Below are 19,658 nucleotides of genomic sequence, written 5' to 3' on the forward strand. Positions count from 1 at the left end.
ACTGCTCCCATGTTGATCAGGGAATGCTGATGAGATGAGCATGAAACACGAGGTAATCTCTCTGGCATCTTATATGAACTACTTCTTTACGTGAAGCAGCATACTTCAGATAATCAGTGGCTAATTTACAGTTCAAACATATGTGTGGAATTTCAAATACTATTTTCACGTTCACAGTGGAGATAAGGGAACTGAGACAATTTGCCCTGAGTAAGTGGCAGGAAAGTGTTTTCAATTCCTGTATGTTACTTCTAAATTCAATGTTCCTTACACCACTCCCCTTCCCATCTCAGGGTAATCAAAAGATGGTGATAGTATTAAAATACCAAGGGAAACCTAAATTTCAATTCAATTTAAGTATTAACATAAAGCCCAACAAGATGAATATTTGTATACACACTTTTAAGCAAGAATATGAGATTCTCATCATGCCTCAGACTCCCAGCATACCTCTCTGCTCTTCAGTTTTTGGTGGGTTACTTTCCCTTAGGTCCTCTTCCAGTCTTTCTTGTGCTAATTTTTTTGCTTCCTTTTTTTGGAGCTTTCTCTTCAATTTTTTGTCTTCTTTCAGCCTCAACTTCTCTAGGCTGATAAATAATTATAATTAGTGACAATTCACCTTTGTTATGAACTCAATCAACTACTTTCCTTTGCCTACTGTAGAAGCCATTTTCCAAGTTTTCTTTTTTAGTTAGAAGTTGGGACTATATCCTTTGTTCAATATCAAAAACTTTTGACACATGGTCAATTCAGTCAAAACAAGTGTACTTGTTCATAAAAACAAGAACATCAATGACTAAGGGATTTCTAATTAAGGATGCACATATAGATCATATAGATATTATCCCCATGTATAGAAGATACCACTAGGGTAAAAAGGAATAGTAAAAAATTACTATGCAAGATAATACATGTAAATACTCATTTCCACAGTAAAATATCATTTTCATAACCCAATAATGATCTACAACACTAAAATTTGGTCAATATGGCTACAAGAAATTCTCTTCAACAAATAATTCATCTTTTCTTTTGCTTTTTCTTGGTCACCAATGGTAAAAAAAAAAAAAAAAAAAACTTCTTAAAATGGAAAACAAAAAGCAGGGCAAAAAAGAAAAAAGGATTGAATTATTTGAACAAGAAGATAACAGAAAAGTGACTAATTCTGACAGTTTGTTAAGTATTTCAGGGTGAGAAAGAGTCACTGGTTCAAAATGTTTGCCGAAGTGAACAAAAGGAAAGACGTTTTTGGAATTAAAGAGTGAACAACTCAGAGATAAGTATGTAATTTTTATCCAAATGCCAAATCTACTGAACACGTCATTTCATAGTTCAGATGTCATTTTACTTATAAATTCAATCACTAAATAATGCTTTTTATTCAAGTTTTTAGCATTTAACTATTCAAGGTTGTCTTGAAAGTTACAAATACCGATAAAATTCACTTTAAAACTACTTATTTGGATATGTGTGCTGAGCCAATTTTTAAAACAGCATTATTTAGAAATGTGCATTTAACAGAATCATATTCTAATGGACATTATTAATCTGATTATTAAAAATCTTACCTAGAACATTTCTGTTTCAGAATAGGTCTTGGAGGAACCTTTTCTTTAATGACCTTGTGTTCAAACTTTAAATAAAACAGAGACATCTAAAATTTGTCTCATGCTCCCATGACATTAAGCATAAAATCACAAGTTTAACAAGCATTTCAAAAGCACAGTCAACATCCAAACTAATAGAGAACAGTAATGGTACTCTGACCCAAACAAAAGCCCAGAACACTTTAGCAACACAATTTACTGAAAAGAAAAATAAGAGAGTACACACAGTTAAAGAAGGTTAAAAATAAATTTAGAGTAAGCAGAAGATCAAATGAATGACAGATGTCATTACAACAACCCACTCCTACAGCTCCCACATAGTGCAGCTCAAGACCCTCTCCTGCCTCCCTAAGATCCCCCACCTTGTCAACACCAAAAAGTTTACTGGAAATTTAAAAAACAAGGTTATCAAAAGGAGTAAAATCAGTAAAACTGAAATGCAAAAAACTGCCTTTGCCTTTTAAGAGACAAAAGAACACTAGAATCCTTAATTGCAAAGAATCATTCTTTTTTTTTAAAAAAAAAAGAGAAGCAGCATTCTTATATCCTATTATTTCCTATAATTTCTTATATTAGGTAACTATTTCGTTCCTGGAAAATGCAAGGAAATTTACATAATATTTTATAAGGTATAAGCATTTTGGTTATCTATTTAATAAGATTTACCCAGGGTCTACTTACTTCACATTTAACTTGACCACCACTGCTGAAGATGATAATCTTTGAAATGATTCCTTTACAATCAGGAGTAAGACAAATTCCTTGCAGAAAATCCTATTTGATTTAAAAATGGGGGGGGGGAAGGGGGTTACATCTTGGCATAAATGTACACATGTATGCCATTTTAACCACGGAACAGTCAAAATATGATCCAAAACCTTCTTCAGGAGGCACTGCAAAGTCCCTGCTCACTGCCAGCTGATTTCCAGAGCCTCCAGCTGCAGGGCAGTCCACCTGACTTGCTTGGTCATGTAAGATGAGCTGCCCTGACGTGTGCTACCATCCACACCAAAGCTTTAAGAACGCTGAGTGGACTGCCTACTGTTCTTTCCTCTAGATCACAAGAACATGTCTCAGTCACTCCTCAACCTCAATTAAGAAACAAAGTCCATAGCCCCACAGACCAGAGCTGCCACTGCCCATCCTGGACAACAACTGCAAAACTGCAAGACAAGTAATGTAAGCAAGAAACAAGCCTTTCTTACTTTAAGTCATGAGACAGTTGAGTTACTTCAAGGTACCCTAGTGAAAGCTAATATACAGAGGGTACTTCAACCCAGGGGAATGGTTAGGACCACTAAGGGCATGGGTATAGCTGGTAGTGGTAGTGGCAATTGTGTCCCACTCTTTGCAACCCCGTGGACTGTAGCCCACCAGGCCCCTCTGTCCATGGGATCCTCCAGGCAAGAATACTGGAGTAGGTTGCCATGCCCTTCTCCAGAGGATCTTCCCGACCCAGGGATCGAACCTGGGTCTCCTGCATTGCAGGTGGATTCTTTGCCATCTGAGCTACAGAGCCACCGCCCTGAGGGTATAGCTAGAGAAGCTCAATTAAAGTGAGACAAAGACATAGCACGAGCGACTCAACGGCAACAGTTATTTGGTCACATCATCATCCCTCTAGATAACAACATGAAAATGTGTAAAATGTGAGCATTTATTTTTACTAAACTTGAATAATTACTTCTGCTAACATTCACCTAGCACAACCACCTTATTCTTTTCTCCTCAATAAGGACAGGGGTTTATATGAGGCTAAGTAGTGTAGAGTAAGGTTCTTTTTTTAAGTCCATAGTTTATATGGATCAGAAACAAAGTCTATGAATGAAGATTATTAAACTATGACTCCTCTCAAAAGTGTATCCGGCTAATGGTAATTAACATAATTATCTCACTAATTAAGAGAACCCCAACAAAATATGGCAGCACAAAATTTAAGTTGATTTCTTAGTACAAATTATCTCAAACTTTTTTAGAAAATAAAAAATTTGAGGCCCCAATTCTACATCATAACATTAAATCATTTATTTTTGTTCATACATTCCCAACATAAAAGGGGAGGGTTCAACAATTTATTAAAAGCCTCTATGGTTATTGCCTTTACACTTGTACAAATGAAAAACAAAAACTTTCTACTTTATCATTAAAACTTTAATACCTTCTAGTTATGTCTCACACACAGAGAGAAATTCATATTCACTTAAGACTTTTCTTGAAGATTCTCGGGGAAGAAAAATCACTACACAATAAGCATATTAAAAAATCCAGAAAATCTTGTTAGTCTTACCTTGTCAATTTTATCATTGAAGGTTGTTGTTTTTAACTTCTTCCAGCAGTTCATGTGAAATTCTATTTTACAATACTGGCAACAGCTGATTCGTATAAAACCCTGGGGTTTTAAAACAATTTTTAATTCACATCTTAAAAATGTCTACATACACTCTCTCTTTCACACCCACAACACATAATAAGACAGAGACCTGCATTCACCTGGCAGACATAACTAGATGTCACATTTCCTCCTAGGGGAGTATAGTACTTCCATACGCCAGATTGCCTAGGGCTGAAAACACTGAGCTTGACTGACATTCATTTCCACAATTTACTGTTGCGTATTCCTTTGGAAGTGAAAGTGTTAGTCGCTCAGTTGGGCCTGACTCTTTGTGACCCCATGGACTGCAGCCCACCAGGCTCCTCTGTCCATGGGGGTGTTCCAGGAGAGGATACTGGAGTGGTTTACAAAATATCAAATACTTTATAAACTTTATTTCATCTGAACTACTAATGAGGGACAGCAGGCAGCGTCTATCTTCTTGAATAAACTAAGGTGCAGCGTTCTATTCACTCAATTAACTGGCAGACTCAGTCTCAGATTTAGGTCTCCAGGAGTTATTCAGTGATCAGAATGATTCTTGGATTTCAATTCTTCAGATTCTTGGACTCAAATTATGTAAGAAATTAGAACTGCAGCAAATCAGGATAACTACCTCACTGTGTTTCCTGGGCTCCTAAGGAGCAGGCAGTTACACGGAACAGTGGCTAGAAGGCAGAAATGGAATCAGTTAGCCTGCCTTCTCAGGTCACCACCACTGCCCTCGGTGTTTATTTCAACGACTCTGGGCCCCCACGTGAGGTGCTGCAGACTGAAGTCAGGGGAGGAGGCAGACAAGAGGACGTGAAGCTGCCAGCAAGGCAGAGAACTTGGGTGGCTCCAATTCAAGAATTTGTTCTGAAACCATTTGCAGGCACAATTCAGCAAGTTCATGTCCCAGTATACCCTCATTCTATACCTTGAAGTCTGGATCGGTTACATATATCTGAATTTTGGAATATCCATGGCACTTCTGATAGCAACAAATGGCATCCGGCACTGGAGGGAACCTGCATTCTTCAACGAATTTTTCTAACAGCATCTACAACAAAAGTAAACAAAAATAATACGACAACACTAATTCATCAATCAAATTCTTTCAATAGTCTCTTGCTATCAAAATATTTTCAGCACAGAAAGGACCAAATGCCTTTTAGCCAAGAAACTACACACAACTTATAAAGTTTTTCCTCCTGGAGAGAGGCTAATACAGAGACATGCTGAGAAAAGAATGGAAGAAAAAGGACTGCACAAAAAATTTTCAGAATTTCAGACTGAATCAAAATCTTATCCTTTGTTGTAATCCTCAAACCTCATTTTACAACACATACCTCTTAAAAACCTCTTTTAAGCATTCACAGGCACCTAATGAGGTAGAATTACCCTTAGGACTCCACTGTTCTGCCCCGAGTCACTTCACCTGGGACATCCTCCCACCCCCCACTGATATTCATCCTCCTCCCCGAATCCCTGCACTTGTGCTTGCCCATCCTCTGAAGAATTACACCACTGCCACTGAAGCCCCCAAGACTCATGCCAGGCTTCCCAGGATGGTTCATTGTTATCAGTAGTTCCAATGCCTCCATCCCAGTCCAGAATAAAGAGAGGAAAATTCAACAGTCCCTCTGTTTTATTTTTTATAACAGTTTTGTTCATATATAATTCATGTACCATACAATTCATGCACTTAAAGTGTATAGTTTAGTGGTTTGTTGGTATATTCAGAGTCATGTAACCATCACCATAGCCTAAATTTAAAACATTTTCACCACCCAACAAGAAATCCCATACCCATGAGTAATCCCTCATCTTTCCTCAGTCCCCTATCCCCTGACAACCACTAATATATCTGCCTTCATATATAGATTTTCCTATTGTGAGCACTTCATTGGAGGTCCAGTGGTTAACACTCTATGTGCTTCCATTGCAGGGGGCACAGGGTCGATCCTTGGTTGGGCAACCAAGATCCCACATGCTACATGGTGTAGCCCTCAAAGAAAAAAGTCCTACTGTGGAGATTCCAGCTAAACAGAATCACACAGTATCTGGCACTTCGTACCTGGCTGCTTTCACTCAGCGTAACATTTTCAAGGTTCTTCTATGTTGTATATGTATCATTACTTCACTCCTTTTTATGGCCAAATGTGTTATATGGATACACCACATTTTATTTAACCATTCATCAACTAATGGCCTTTGAGTTCTTTCCACTTTTTGACTATTTTGAATAATGCTACTATAAACATTCATGTGTAAGTTTTGGGGAGAACTTATATGTTCCTGTCTCTGAGTATATTTAGAACTGAAATTGTTCAGTCATTTGGTAACTCTATCTTTAACCAATGAAGAACTGCCAGACTGTTTTCCAAAGCAGCTCCACCATTTTAAATTTTATAGCAATGTATGGGGGTCCTGATTTCTCCACATCCTTGTACAACACTTGTACTGTCTTTTTGATTATAGCCACCCTAATGGGTGTGAAGTGGTACCCTGTTTTTATTTGCATTTCTCTGATGGCTAATTGTTGAAAACACTTTGCACGTTTATTATCTATTTATACAAGCTGTTGGCAGATACTCCTATGCAGATCTTTTGGCTACTTTTAATTAGAGTAAGAGTTGATTCCTATGCTTATAAAAGCTTTAGTTAAAAGCAAGTTCTGAGTATACACTGGAGCTCACCACAAGTAAAGGCCTATCCCAGTCAAGTTACATGATTTAGTCTTTCTAGAACTGGCAAAGCACCCCATGATTCTGGACATGAGACCAGTTTATACTTTTTAGGTCTTCAAATACAATATCAATAACTATAGAAAGTATAAGGAAACAATAATGTGAAATCTTCCTCTATGTACAGCCAGCACACAATAGTGCACTCTAGCCAGAATGCCTGGAGTCAAGTCAGTTCCACCATTTCCAAGCTGGTTAATCTTGAACTCATCAATGAATCTGTCTAAACATAATCTTCCTCATCTGTCAAATGGGAATAATCACAGTGCTCATCACATAGGGTTGCTGGAAGAGGTACAGGTAATGATAAATGGAAGGTGTATGATTGGCAAATAGGAAATACTCAATAAATGTTGGTGATTCCACCAGTTTTTAAAGGGGAAATGAAGGAACTGAGGACAGAGTGTTACTACCTCTCTGTCATCTTATACCTGAGTCAAGAGCACAGGAGTGCAGATGAGCTTTTATGGTTAGTAAGAAGTTTTACAGAAATAATTACCTTTATCTTCCCTGGCTGAGTCTCCTCAATAACCACATTACTTGTGGGCCAAGTTAACACTCCAGGAAGACGACAGATCAAGGTTCTTGCTTTCTCAAAATGATTAAGAGCTTCTAAAAATCTAAAGTCAGAATTACGAAGAAAGTATTAAAGATGTGACATGAATTTCCACTCCCCACAGGCACACAGATTTCAAGCTTACCAGGAAGAGTACATTTGACAAATCACTGCACAGAAATATTCACAGTAACCCATATTTTCTTCAAAACACCAAGACATTATCACTCTTTGCTACAAAAGTAATATAAATTAAACACAAGTCTACCAGGACACTGGCTTTACTATGGTAGGTGCACACTAGTTCATTTAAAGCTGTAATTTATTTTTTAAAGTTTTCCACAATTAAAACAGAAAACTGAACAAATTTGGTCCTTGTAGTTCAACACCATAGGTCCACTTCAACTAATTAATCATAAATGGGGAAATTTTTTTAACTTGATTCATTTAAAATGGCTATAATAAAATCCCTCTGCTGTAAAACTGTTAAAGAGCTCGTGTATTCTGGACATCTTTCTTCAGCTATAAAGCAGTTGATTATTTTAACACAACAAATGTGTATGTAAACTGTTTTACTATAAATATAATATGTTTTAGTGCCAATTTACAGTTAAAAAAATAATACCAATAGATTCCCAAAGTTCATTCAACCAAAGAATACTAGAATAATGAATTATAAGGTTCTCCCAGTCTCTATTCTTGTTAGACTACAGAAGCAAAAGGTTTCCTCCTGTTCTTCAATTTTGAAACCATCTCCCAATTGAAGAAGTCATTTTTACCTTTGCGTAGATGACTTCATCTGCAGAAAAGCTAGACCACCATCCACCGTAAGATGGTTATAAACAGCAAGATTTTAAACCAGAGACTACACATTACAACAGCAAAAAACCAGCTAGCTTATTGGTCACTGGATGCCAAACTGTATTATTTTGAAATTAAAATTTAAAAGCCTTTCCACAACACTGTAAATCAACTATACTTCAATAAAATTTTTTAAAATTTTAAATGACTTTCAAAATGGTAAAACACTTCACTTATCATAACCTCCACGATTATGTTATTTTCCTAGATCTAGTGAATATGTGCATGTGGTCACTGCATTAAATGGGTGTGTCCTAAACAACTTACACTAAACTTTCAAATTAATTCCATTTGTTATTACCATGGAGATGATTGCAAAATCCTCACTACCTCTGATTCTTAACAGAGTTGAGATGGTCAGACAGTAGCTTTAGGAAGTAAAAGAAATTTCTTTAATCTTTAAAGACCTTTAAAGAAGGTTCTAGACAGCCTGTAAAGTTGAGTTCTCAAGAGTCCCAATGGTCTGATAACATTTCCTCTAAATAGTTAAGATGAAAATTTAAGGATAATTAAAAGTTATGAATAATATTCAATAAGTTAATTATTTCTTTATAAAAGTAATCTAACATACCTACCACTATACTGGGTTTAAGTGGCAGGAACAGGGAGTTGTTTTTGTTTTTTAGAATGCTCAAGTCATAATCCTGTCCCCTAATGCTCATAGACATTTGGGGAGGTAAGAAATGAAACAAGGAAAGTTTGAGTAAGGACTTCATCTACAAGTTCAGAAAAGAGTTTTTTTTTCTTTCTTCTAACTCATGATGTTTTTCAACAAATATATACTTCATATTAAAATCATCCTCATACAAGTTTTGAGGGGAGAATAGGTGACTGCAGCAAGCCAGACTTCCTGGTCCTTCACTGTCTCCTGGAGTTTGCTCAAATTCATGTTCATATAGTAAGTGATGCCATCCAACCACCTCATCCTGGTACTTGCTTCTCCTCCACCCCTCAATCTTTCCCAGTATCAGGGTCTTTTCCATTTAGTCCACTCTTCACATCAGGTGGCCAAAGTACTGGAGCTTCAGTTTCAGTATCAGTCCTTCCAATGAACATTCAGAGTTGATTTTACTTTAGGATTGACTGGTTTGGTCTCCTCACCATCCAAGGGACTCTTAAGGACTTCTCCAGAACAATTCAGAAGTATCAATTCTTTGGCACACAGCCTTCTTTACAATCCAACTCTTGGATCCACCATGACTACTGAAAAAATCATAGCTTTGACTATACGGACCTTTGTCAGCAAAGTGTCTTTCTTTGCTTTTTAATACGCTGTCTAGGTTGTCACAGGTCTCCTTTCAAGGAGCAAGCACCTTTTAATTTCATGGTTGCAGTCACCGTCTGCAGTGATTTTGGAGCCTAAGAAAATAAAATCTGTCACTGTTTTCACTTTTCCCCTTCTATTTGCCATGAAGTGATGGGACTGGATGCCATGACCTTCCTTAGTTTTTTTTGACAGCTGAGCTTTAAGCCAGCTTTCTCACTCTCCTCTGTCACCCTCATTAAGAGGCTCTTTAGTTCCTCTTCATTTTCTGCCATCAAGAGTGGTATCATCTGCATATCTGAGATTGGTGATATTTCTCCCAGCAGTCTTGTTTGGGTTTTTTTTTTTTGAGCCATTTCTTTCTTTTCTTTATTTATTTATTTATTTATTTTTTATTTTACTTTACAATTCTGTATTGGTTTTGCCATACATTGACATGAATCCACCACGGGTGTACATGCGTTCCCAAACATGAACCCCCCACCCCAGAAGTCTTGATTCCAGCTTGTGATTTATCCAGCCTGGCATTTCGCATGATGTACTCTGTATATAGATTGAGGGCAGGAGGAGAAGGGGACGACAGAGGATGAGATGGCTGGATGGCATCACCAACTCAATGGACTTGAGTCTGAGCAAGCTCCAGTAGTTGGTGATGAACAGGGAGGCCTGGCATGCTGCAGTCCATGGGGTCACAGAGTTGGACATGACTGAGGGACTAAACTGAACTGACTCTGCATTTAAGTTATATAAACAGGGTGACAAAATACAGCCTTGTTATGCTCCCTTCCCAATTTTGAACCAGTCAGTTGTTCCATGTAAGGTTCTAACTGTTGTTTATTGACCTGCACATAGGTTTCTCAGGAGACAGGTAAGGTGATGTGGTATTTCCATCTTTAAAGAATTTCCCACAGTTTGTGATTCACACAGTCAAAGATTATGTAATCAGTGAAGGAGAAGTAGAATACTGGAGTGATTTGCCATTCCCTCCTCCAGTGGACCACATTTTGTCAAAACTCTTCACTACGATCCGTCCTTGGGTGACCCTGCACAGCATGGCTCATAGCTTCACTGAGTAAACAAGCCCCTTCACCACAAGGCTGTGATCCATGAAGGGGTAATGTAACCCATTAATTTATATCAAGTCAGTCACAATCTATAAATGACAAATACCAAAACATACAACATAAAACTTCTGGTGCCACATTATTAACGAGTTTACTAGACTCAAAATTAGAAAGCGCTGGTAACTGAATTGCTGACTTTAATAATTAATATTGAAATGCCAGTCCTCAAAGTGAACACAATTATCACAGTATGTAGGAAAAGATGTCAGAATCACTCCAGAACAGGGATCATCATCCCATGAGACTTCAAATGAGTTACCAGCCTAGAGCATAGTGTAGTGCAGTTTCCACTAACCTGTTTTTTTTCAAATATACTTTTCCAATTCCACAGTAGGCCAAGCAATCAAGTCCCTCATTGGGGTAGTGTTCAATCATCCTCTTAAATTGGTTTTCAGCTTCAGATAACTCCTTTGGCAGCAATGAGAACAGTGATCACTTACAGAGAAAAAAAGGCTGGGAACAGATTTTACCTGAAGGTTGATTCTTTTTGTGTAATATTAAAAACACTGTATACCCAAAAATTTCTATGGAAAAATTACACCTTCTGCATTTCATTTTCTTAGCAATTACATAAAATATGACCATATGGATACTCAGACACAGAACCAAAATGATCCAGCTCTGGAATGAGAACTTGGCACTGAACACAGGCAATGCACCAAATGAGCATTTACTAACACACACACAAGACCCAGTGTGTGCCGGCTAAAAAAGAAATAAGCTCATGGCAAAAAGACTGATCTGGATGCAAATGCACTATAACATATATCCTAGTAAGCACTGCTCCCTTAAGAGTCACAGGAATTCCAATAATGTTGCCACAATGTTTTGTGACATAAGACAAATGCTGTATCTTAAAAACAGCTATTTAATAAAAATTTAGAACTTAAAATATATTCTTTTGACAATTCTCAACAGTGGAAGCCTCTGGGCTTTGAATGAATTTTGTTTTGGAAAAAAATCCAAAAGATATTTAGCTCAAAGTAATACTGGCTATCACTCCATTGTGGGTGATAAAGGAAATGTCACTACAGAATGGAGTTAATAAGAAGCTCTGAAGCCAGTTCTAAAGGAGGCATCCTAAAGCAAGGGCTTTTCTGGAGTAAATACATCAATTCCTTCTGGAGATACTCTGATGAAATTCTTTTAAATGTCTATCATTCTTTTAAGTTCTATCACCCTTTTTTTAAAATCAAAATTAAATCAAAGTAAATTAAAAATGTAATAAACTATTTCTTCAATTCTGATGAAGCAAAATATGATATTTATTATTACTCTGTTGAGAATATGTCGCCCTGGCTTCAAAAATCTACCAGAAAACAGAGCCAGAGAGTCCCTAATGGAAGACATGCATCTGGCGCATCAGGACAAGAAAAGCAGCCTGTCATGGGAAAAACGACCCTCAGGCTCTGTGGACCACTCAGAGAGTGAACCTCATTAGGTAGCTGTTAGGGTTAAGCCTCATCTAGCTTAGGAAGCTTGGAGCCTAAGTTGGTACACAGGGTAATTTCTACCTGAGGTTAATTCTAGAACCATTTCTACTTTTTTTCAAAAATCCAACACCATGGAAAGCAGAGTATAATGCTGGGCAGTGCAGGTAAGTAAGCTTTCCAGGGGCACACTGAAGGACCGTGAGTAATGGACACCAGGTGTGCTCACACCCATACCCTGACTGCATGTGGTTATGGGAACCCTGAACTCTAGGAAATAATAAAATACCCAAGGTACTTGCTATCCAGAACTAAGAGCTATTAATATTAGCATTTTAAGCATGGTTTTAAAAATAAAACAGTATAACACAAAGCTGAACTCTCCTTCTTTTAACCTCCCGAGTCCAACTCCTTTCTTCTATCACCAAATGCAACCATTACCTTAAACTTGATATATAAGGCTAGTTCATATTTTTTTTTCTTTTACAAGATGCAGATAGCCATAAACAATATATACTTCTGCTCTGTAAATATTCCAAATTGTACATAAGTGGTATCACATTGTTTACTACATTTCCAACTTGCCTTTTTCCCTCGATGTATTTCCAAAATCTATCATGACACATCAGGTCCTTTACTTTTTATATTAATAAAAAGTAGATTCCCACTGGTGACCTGGCATGACTTTTTTCTAATGGAAATACAAACTAAATTTTCTTAAAAAAAAAAAAAAAAAAAAAAAAACACCACAAACTAAATTAAATTTAGGCATTTCAGAAAAAATTATCATCGCTTCTCAGCCTTTTGGCCAAGATCAAGTGTAGAAAAAATTATCAAGAAAGTACACAGACAGTACTCCCTAAACTTACTGTGCTAAACATTTCAGTAAAAATTAAAAATAAATAAATAAATTAAAAAAAAAAAAAAAAAAGAAAGTACACAGACAGTACTCCCTAAACTTACTGTGCTAAACATTTCATGATTTAATCAGTCACATCATTATGCTGTACACCTTAAAATTATACAAAGCTGTATGTCAATTATCTCAGTAAAACTGGAAGAGAAAAAAAGTACACAGAAGGAAACAAGCCCAGAAGGGAAAACTATTTTAACATACCTTCTAAAGTTAATGGTGTATTTTAAGAGTCTATTATCACTGTTACAAATCTTACCTCAGGCTGTCCTATTCCAAGGAGTGAAATGGCAAGTCCGTAGACTACTAACACGTAGTTAATCATGGCCAGGTTCAATTGCTGTCAATAAAAATCCTCTTGTTAAATATCTGAACATAATTCTGCCCAATTTACACCATACTGATATGATAACCACAACACTAAAAGAAGTGTAAACAATCTAATTGCTATTGGGTCAAGGCCAAACAGAATTAGAAAACATATTTTGCAAAGATATGCAATTATATTGCTATGAAGTGTTTAAAACACAGAATCACTGTATCAGAGTTACTTGAACATGGTTCATAATACAAAAATTGATATCATGTTCTTCTGCATAAAAATGGGAAGAGTAACATTCTTGGGTTAGCCATAAAGTCCATTCAGGTTTTGCCATACCAGCTTATGAAAAACTCAAACAAACTTTTATGGCCAACTCAATATTTGCTCTCTCACAACCCCACATAAACTATTTACCTAGCCAATTCTTTCTTTGTAGATGAAAAGATATGACTAAAGTGAGTCCAAATCCTTGATTTTGTACTCTAATAAAGAGAAAAGGCCAAGAACTCTAACGAACACCAACTATAAAGCAATGAGAGTTTAAACCCAGGCTGTATAGCTAGGCCAACCATAGAGGCTGAATCAGAGCATTGTCTGCTTCTCACAATCTAGAGTAGGTTCAGCCAATCTCAGCGTGGTCTAAGATACACTAAAACAACAAAACCAAAGTTTTGGTTCTCGTCTACGTTCCTCTGAAATGAGTCCACACTGATAAACAAATCACCAGGAGGCGATTTTACCTTTATTTTTTGAGGATCTAAACCGTTGAGCAACTCTGTGAAGGCCTGGGCGGCACTGCGGCAGCGCTGCTCCAGCAAGGCCGTGTAGCCATCCTGGATTAAGCTTCTCAGCATTTTCATTATATTAGCAAAATCCTGCAAAAAAAAAATCCTATTTCAGTAGTCTAGAGCTGTGAATGTTTAGTCTAAAACATAAGATGCCAAAGTTCATCATTAAGCAGTTATACTATTTATAACTGATCATAAAATATGCAAAGCTAACCTTTATGCATTATAGTCCTTTTTCAGCATACCACCATTAAAGTAGAAATTAAAACGTACAGCTTCACATCTTAATTCCAACATTTCCAGTGCTGCCCATGACAGGAAAGGGTGGTTCACTTTATAATATTAAGCCGTGTTCTCTTTACCAGACTAGACAGACAGTGTTTGGAAGTTTTAACAGCACAAATGGAGAACATTAACCATCATTTAAGTAAGTATATTATTTGGCTGAGACTTGAACAATTAGACAAGTAAGAACAAGCAATCAATTTACGGGTCACTATCAGATTTCAACAACTGCCCTCATGTCCTGAAACAAACCCTAATTCTCAGCAAGAAATGGCTACTTCAATCAGTAGCTCTATTCCTGCCTAAACATGTACTTGAATATAATTAGAATTATTGGGAGAGATATTATAATACTAGGTTAAATGCAAAGGGAAGAGCATAAAGAAAAAACTGCTATAATGCATCTGAAATAAAGTGAGAAAAACTTTATAATCTGAATATACATGAGCATATACATTATAATTTGAATTCAGATTTCAGTTACATGGCAATAGCTATAGGCCAGAAAAGTTGTATGGAGACTGGAGAAATAAGACTACAGGCTAAACTTACATCTCCTCACGTCTTGACATACATGTGTACGTAGTTCACTGGAGCAGAAAATGCAAATATGTGCATGACATTCCTCACTGTTTCTAACAATGAGGATCCAAAACACACACAGGGAAAAACAGTCTGGTCACAAACAAAGCTACCTACTGCTTTTTGTCCAGTGCATCAAAGTTTAAGAGAATTTTACCCCTGAATACACATAGAAAAGAGCAGGTCTCACATAAACTTGGTATTTGCTATACAGTATTTAAATAGCTCAACAACAGCTATATTTATGTTATAATAAGAATTTTAACACTTACAGAAGATGATGTGCTATCTGCACACATACTAGTTTATCAGCCTTGAATGAACTAATTTCATTCTAATCTTTCATTCTAGAAAACAGATCCATTTGCCTTATGTTTCCATTGGAAATTAATCCTCTCAATACAGTACAAGTTAGTGGTCTGTATTAATCCTCTCAATACAGTACAAGTTAGTGGTCTGTACTGAAAGCTCCATGAGTGGGCTGAATGGCACTGCCAGTCCTCAGCATACACAGGGGCCTAAGTAAAAGTGTGTTAAACAAATGAAAGCTCAAAAATAACTGTCATTTTTATTTAAGCAATCTTTTGTCTTTACAAACTGTCTTTAAGTCCCTCAGTCTTTAGGATAAGTAAACTCAAAATAGAGTGACAATTTAAACACTGTTAGAAATTCTAAAAACGCTTTCACGCAACAATTAGAAAGCTGTTGAAACTGATTAGGAAACATTAAAAATGCTTGAAACTTGCTTCATTCCAACAGACCTTAAAAAGAAATGTCATATATACCTAAAATAGATAAAAGAATTTAAAAGGACTCACATATTGAAATAAGTATTGTGTTCCATGTTAATATTCATTTGGGAGGGATTTAAATCCAGTGTTTTATTTTAGAAGAAACAGATCTGTATTTACAGAGCACTGAATTGTCAAAGCAGACTTGTATGAATTACATTTAATGAAAACAAACAACTTTTCACCGAAAATAGTCTATAGGTATTCAATGACTGGAATAGTGACTAGTTATGGTTGGTTCTGGAAATTCTGGATTCTGTTGTTGTTCAGTCGTGTCTGACTCTTTGCAACCGTATGGACTACAACACACCAGGCTTTCCTGTCCTTCACCATTTCCTGGGATTTGCTTATACTCTTATCCATCGAGTCAGTGATGCCATCCAACCATCTCATCCTCTGTTGTCCCCTTCTCCTACCTTCAATCTTTCCCAGCATCAGGGTCTTTTCCAAGCAGTCAGCTCTCGCATCAGATGGCCAAAGTATTGGAGCTTCAGCTTCAGCATCAGTCCTTCCAATGAAGATTTAGGGTTGATTTCCTTTAGGATGGACTGGTTTGATTTTCTTGCAGTCCAAGGGACTCTCAAGAGTCTTCTCCAACACCACAGTTCAAAAGCATCAATTCTTTGGCACCCAGCCTTTTTCATGGTCCAGCTCTCACATCCATACATCATCACTGGAAAAATCACAGCACTGACTAGACGGACCTTTATCAGCAAAGTAATGTCTCTGCTTTCTAACATGCTGTCCAGGTCTGTCATAGCTTTTCTTCCAAGGAGCAAGTGTCTTTTAAATTTCATGGCTGCACTTACTGTCTGCAGTGATTTTGGAGCCCAAGAAAATAAAGGTTGGTCACTGTTTTCATTGTTTCCTCATCTATTTGCCATGAATTGACAGGACCAGTAGTGATGGGACTAGGGCTTCCCTAGTGGCTCAGACGGTAAAGTACCTGCTTGCAATGCAGGAGACCCAGGTTCCATTGTTGGGTCGGGAAGATCCCCTGGAGAAGGAAATGGCAACCCACTCCAGTATTCTTGCCTGGACAATCCCATGGACAGAGTCGTCTGGCGGGCTACAGTCCACAGGGTTGCAAAGAGTCGGATACAACTGAGTGACTTCACTTTCTCTTTGAAATAAGAAGCAGACAGTGTTAAGTCCACTTTGTTCTTTTGATGGGACCAGATTCCATGATCTTTGTTTTTTTGAATGTTGAATTTTAAGCCAGTTTTTTCACTCTCGTCTTTCATCTTCAACAAGAGGTCTTTAGTTCCTCTTTGCTTTCTGCCATAAAGGTGGTGTCACCTGCATATATGAGGTTACTGATATTTCTCCAGGCAATCTTGATTTCAGCTTGAGCTTCATCCAGCCTGGCATTTCGCATGATGTACTTTGCTTATAAGTAAGCAGGATGACAATATACAGCCTTGACATACTTCTTTCCCAATTATGAACCAGTCCATCATTCCATGTCTAGTTCTAACTGTTGCTTCTTGACCTGCATACAGATTTCTCAGGAGGCAGGTAAGGTGATCTGGTATTCTCATCTCTTTAAGAATTTTCCACAGTTTGTTGTAATCCACAGATCCTGTTAAAGTTTCTATTTCTTTCTGAGTGAGTTTTTATAAGCTGGATTTTTCTAGAAATTTGTCTTTTTCATCTATATACATTTTCAAGTTTCTTGGTATAATGTTCATAATAGTATTTTGATACAGTAATTGTCATAGTAAAGAGTCTGTGAGCAGTGTGCCTTTTCCATTCTTGAAATTGCTTTATCGTATCTTCTTTTATCAGTTCATGTGTGCTCAGTTCTTTCCAACTCTTTGTGGCCCCAGGGAATTCTCCAGGCAGGACTGCTGGAGTGGGTTGCCATTTTCTTCTCCGGAGGATCTTCCCGACCCAGAAACAGGACCTAAGTCCCCTGGATCTCCTGCGCTGGCAGGCAGATTCTTTACCACTAGCACCGCCTGAGAAACCCAGCAGTGTCCGCTGCTGCTATTCAGCTGCTCAGGTGTGTCTCTTTGTGACCCCATGGACTGCAGCACGCCAGGCTTCCCTGTCCATCACCAACTCCCGGAGTTTACTCAAACTCATGTCCATTGAGTTGGTGATGCCATCCAACCATCTCATCCTCTGTCACCCCCTTCTCCTGCCTTCAATCTTTCCCAGTATCAGGGTCTTTTCTCATGAATCCGCTCTTCACATCAGGTGGCTTAAGTATTGGAGATTCAGCACCAAGTCCTTCCAATGAATATTTAGGACTGATTTCCTTTAGGATTGACTGGTTTGACCTCCTTGCAGTCCAAGGGACTCTCAAAGAGTCTTCTCCAACACCACAGTTTAGTTTCCATGCTGCTGCTGCTAAGTTGCTTCAGTCATGTCCGACTCTGTGCAACCCCACAGACGGCAGCCCACCAGGCTCCCCTGTCCCTGGGATTCTCAAGGCAAGAACACTGGAGTGGGTTGCCATTTCCTTCTCCAATGCATGAAAGTGAAAAGTGAAGTGAAGTCGCTCAGTCATGTCTGACTCTTAGCGACCCCATGGACTGCAGCCTACCAGGCTCCTCCATCTATGGGATTTTCCAGGCAAGAGTACTGGAGTGGGTCACTGGTGTATAAATTTTATTTATGTTGTCAAAGACAAAGAGTCAACTTTTAGCTCTGTGGATCCTTTATGTGTTGTTCCATTTCATTACTTTTTCTTTTAATAGGTAAGAAGTAGACTTATTCCAGTCCATTCTAAAGGAGATCAGTCCTGGGTGTTCTTTGGAAGGACTGATGCTAAAGCTGAAACTCCAATACTTTGGCCACCTCATGCGAAGAGTTGACTTATTGGAAAAGACTCTGATGCTGGGAGGGATTGCGGGCAGGAGGAGAAGGGGACAACAGAGGATGAGATGGCTGGATGGCATCACCGACTCGATGGACATGAGTTTGGGTGAACTCCGGGAGTTGGTGATGGATAGCGAGGCCTGGCGTGCTGCAATTCATGGGGTCACGAAGAGTTGGACACGACTGAGCGACTGAACAGAACTGAACTGAGACTTATTTAGAGAGAAACACTCCACAGAGTGTGGGCCATCTCAGAAGCTGAGAGGCTCATTTCATTATTTTCTACTTTGTTATTTCCTTCTACTTTCTTTTTTTGTTGTTTTTTTCCCCCTTGTTCTTGAGAGGAAAGTGTCACTAATTTAAAAATCTTGGGAATCCCCTGGTGGTCCAGTGATTAATGCTCCGCACTTCCAATGCAAGGAGTGTGAGTTCGATCCCTGGTCAGAGAACCAAAGATCCCACATGCTGCAGCAATAAACAAGTAAATATATAAATGTCTCTGTTCTTTTAATACATGCATTCAGCTTGACAATTTCCTTCAAAGTAATCTTTTAGCTTTATCTCTTGCGTTTTTTAAAATGTTTTCTTTGACAGCAGTTTTAGGTTTACAAAAAAACCTAAGAGAGAGGCACCAAGATTTCCACAAACTTCCTTATTCCCTTAAATGCATAGCTTCCCCCACTATCAGTATCACTCATCAGAATGACATACAGTTGTTTTTTTTTCCTTAAACCAAGGATTAACCGACACTGACACCACATAATCATCCGAAGCCCACAGCTTGCCTGTGAACCCTATGGCTCACTCTTGGTGTACATTCTACAGGCTCAGACAAGTGCATACTGTATCCATCATCTATACTATCAGACAAAGAATTTTCACAGCCCGAGAAATCCTCTGTGCTCTGCCTATTCATTTCTTCCCCCTTAATGTACATTTTTTATTACTTACTCAATAGCATAGAAAGAATTTTATATAGTTATCTGATAAAGAATAAAATGTTTGCTCCTTTAAGATTTTATGGTAGGTGTAATAAAACTGCAGGTATTTAAACCTTTTAAAATTATTTAACTTAAAAGTTAAAACTTTGAGAAGCAAAGATCGCCAATGCTTTACATCTTTGGAAAGACTTGCTTCTTCCTTTTAAATCTTTTGGAAACAAACACTTGTGCAGTATTAACCATTAGTTAAATCTCAGATTCACGTAAT

General features: G+C 37.8%; 1 protein-coding gene across 9 annotated transcripts in view; it reads right to left on the minus strand.

Moving 5' to 3' along the window:
* The window catches only part of TTC3 (tetratricopeptide repeat domain 3), a 129,488-nt gene that overhangs the window by 52,322 nt on the left and 57,508 nt on the right, over nt 1–19,658 (minus strand). For all 9 annotated transcript variants that reach the window (XM_040264149.1, XM_040264113.1, XM_040264095.1 and 6 more), the window contains 9 exons: nt 13,918–14,052; nt 13,115–13,195; nt 10,808–10,920; nt 7,207–7,327; nt 4,898–5,020; nt 3,895–3,996; nt 2,289–2,381; nt 1,569–1,633; nt 451–587 (listed from right to left, as the gene is read on the minus strand). In XM_040264149.1, the coding sequence (XP_040120083.1) occupies nt 451–587; nt 1,569–1,633; nt 2,289–2,381; nt 3,895–3,996; nt 4,898–5,020; nt 7,207–7,327; nt 10,808–10,920; nt 13,115–13,195; nt 13,918–14,052 (970 nt within the window). The remainder of the gene's footprint in view (nt 1–450; nt 588–1,568; nt 1,634–2,288; nt 2,382–3,894; nt 3,997–4,897; nt 5,021–7,206; nt 7,328–10,807; nt 10,921–13,114; nt 13,196–13,917; nt 14,053–19,658) is intronic.

The sequence above is a fragment of the Oryx dammah genome, unplaced genomic scaffold, assembly GCF_014754425.2.
Source record: "Oryx dammah isolate SB20612 unplaced genomic scaffold, SCBI_Odam_1.1 HiC_scaffold_2, whole genome shotgun sequence".
NCBI classification, from domain to species: domain Eukaryota; kingdom Metazoa; phylum Chordata; class Mammalia; order Artiodactyla; family Bovidae; genus Oryx; species Oryx dammah.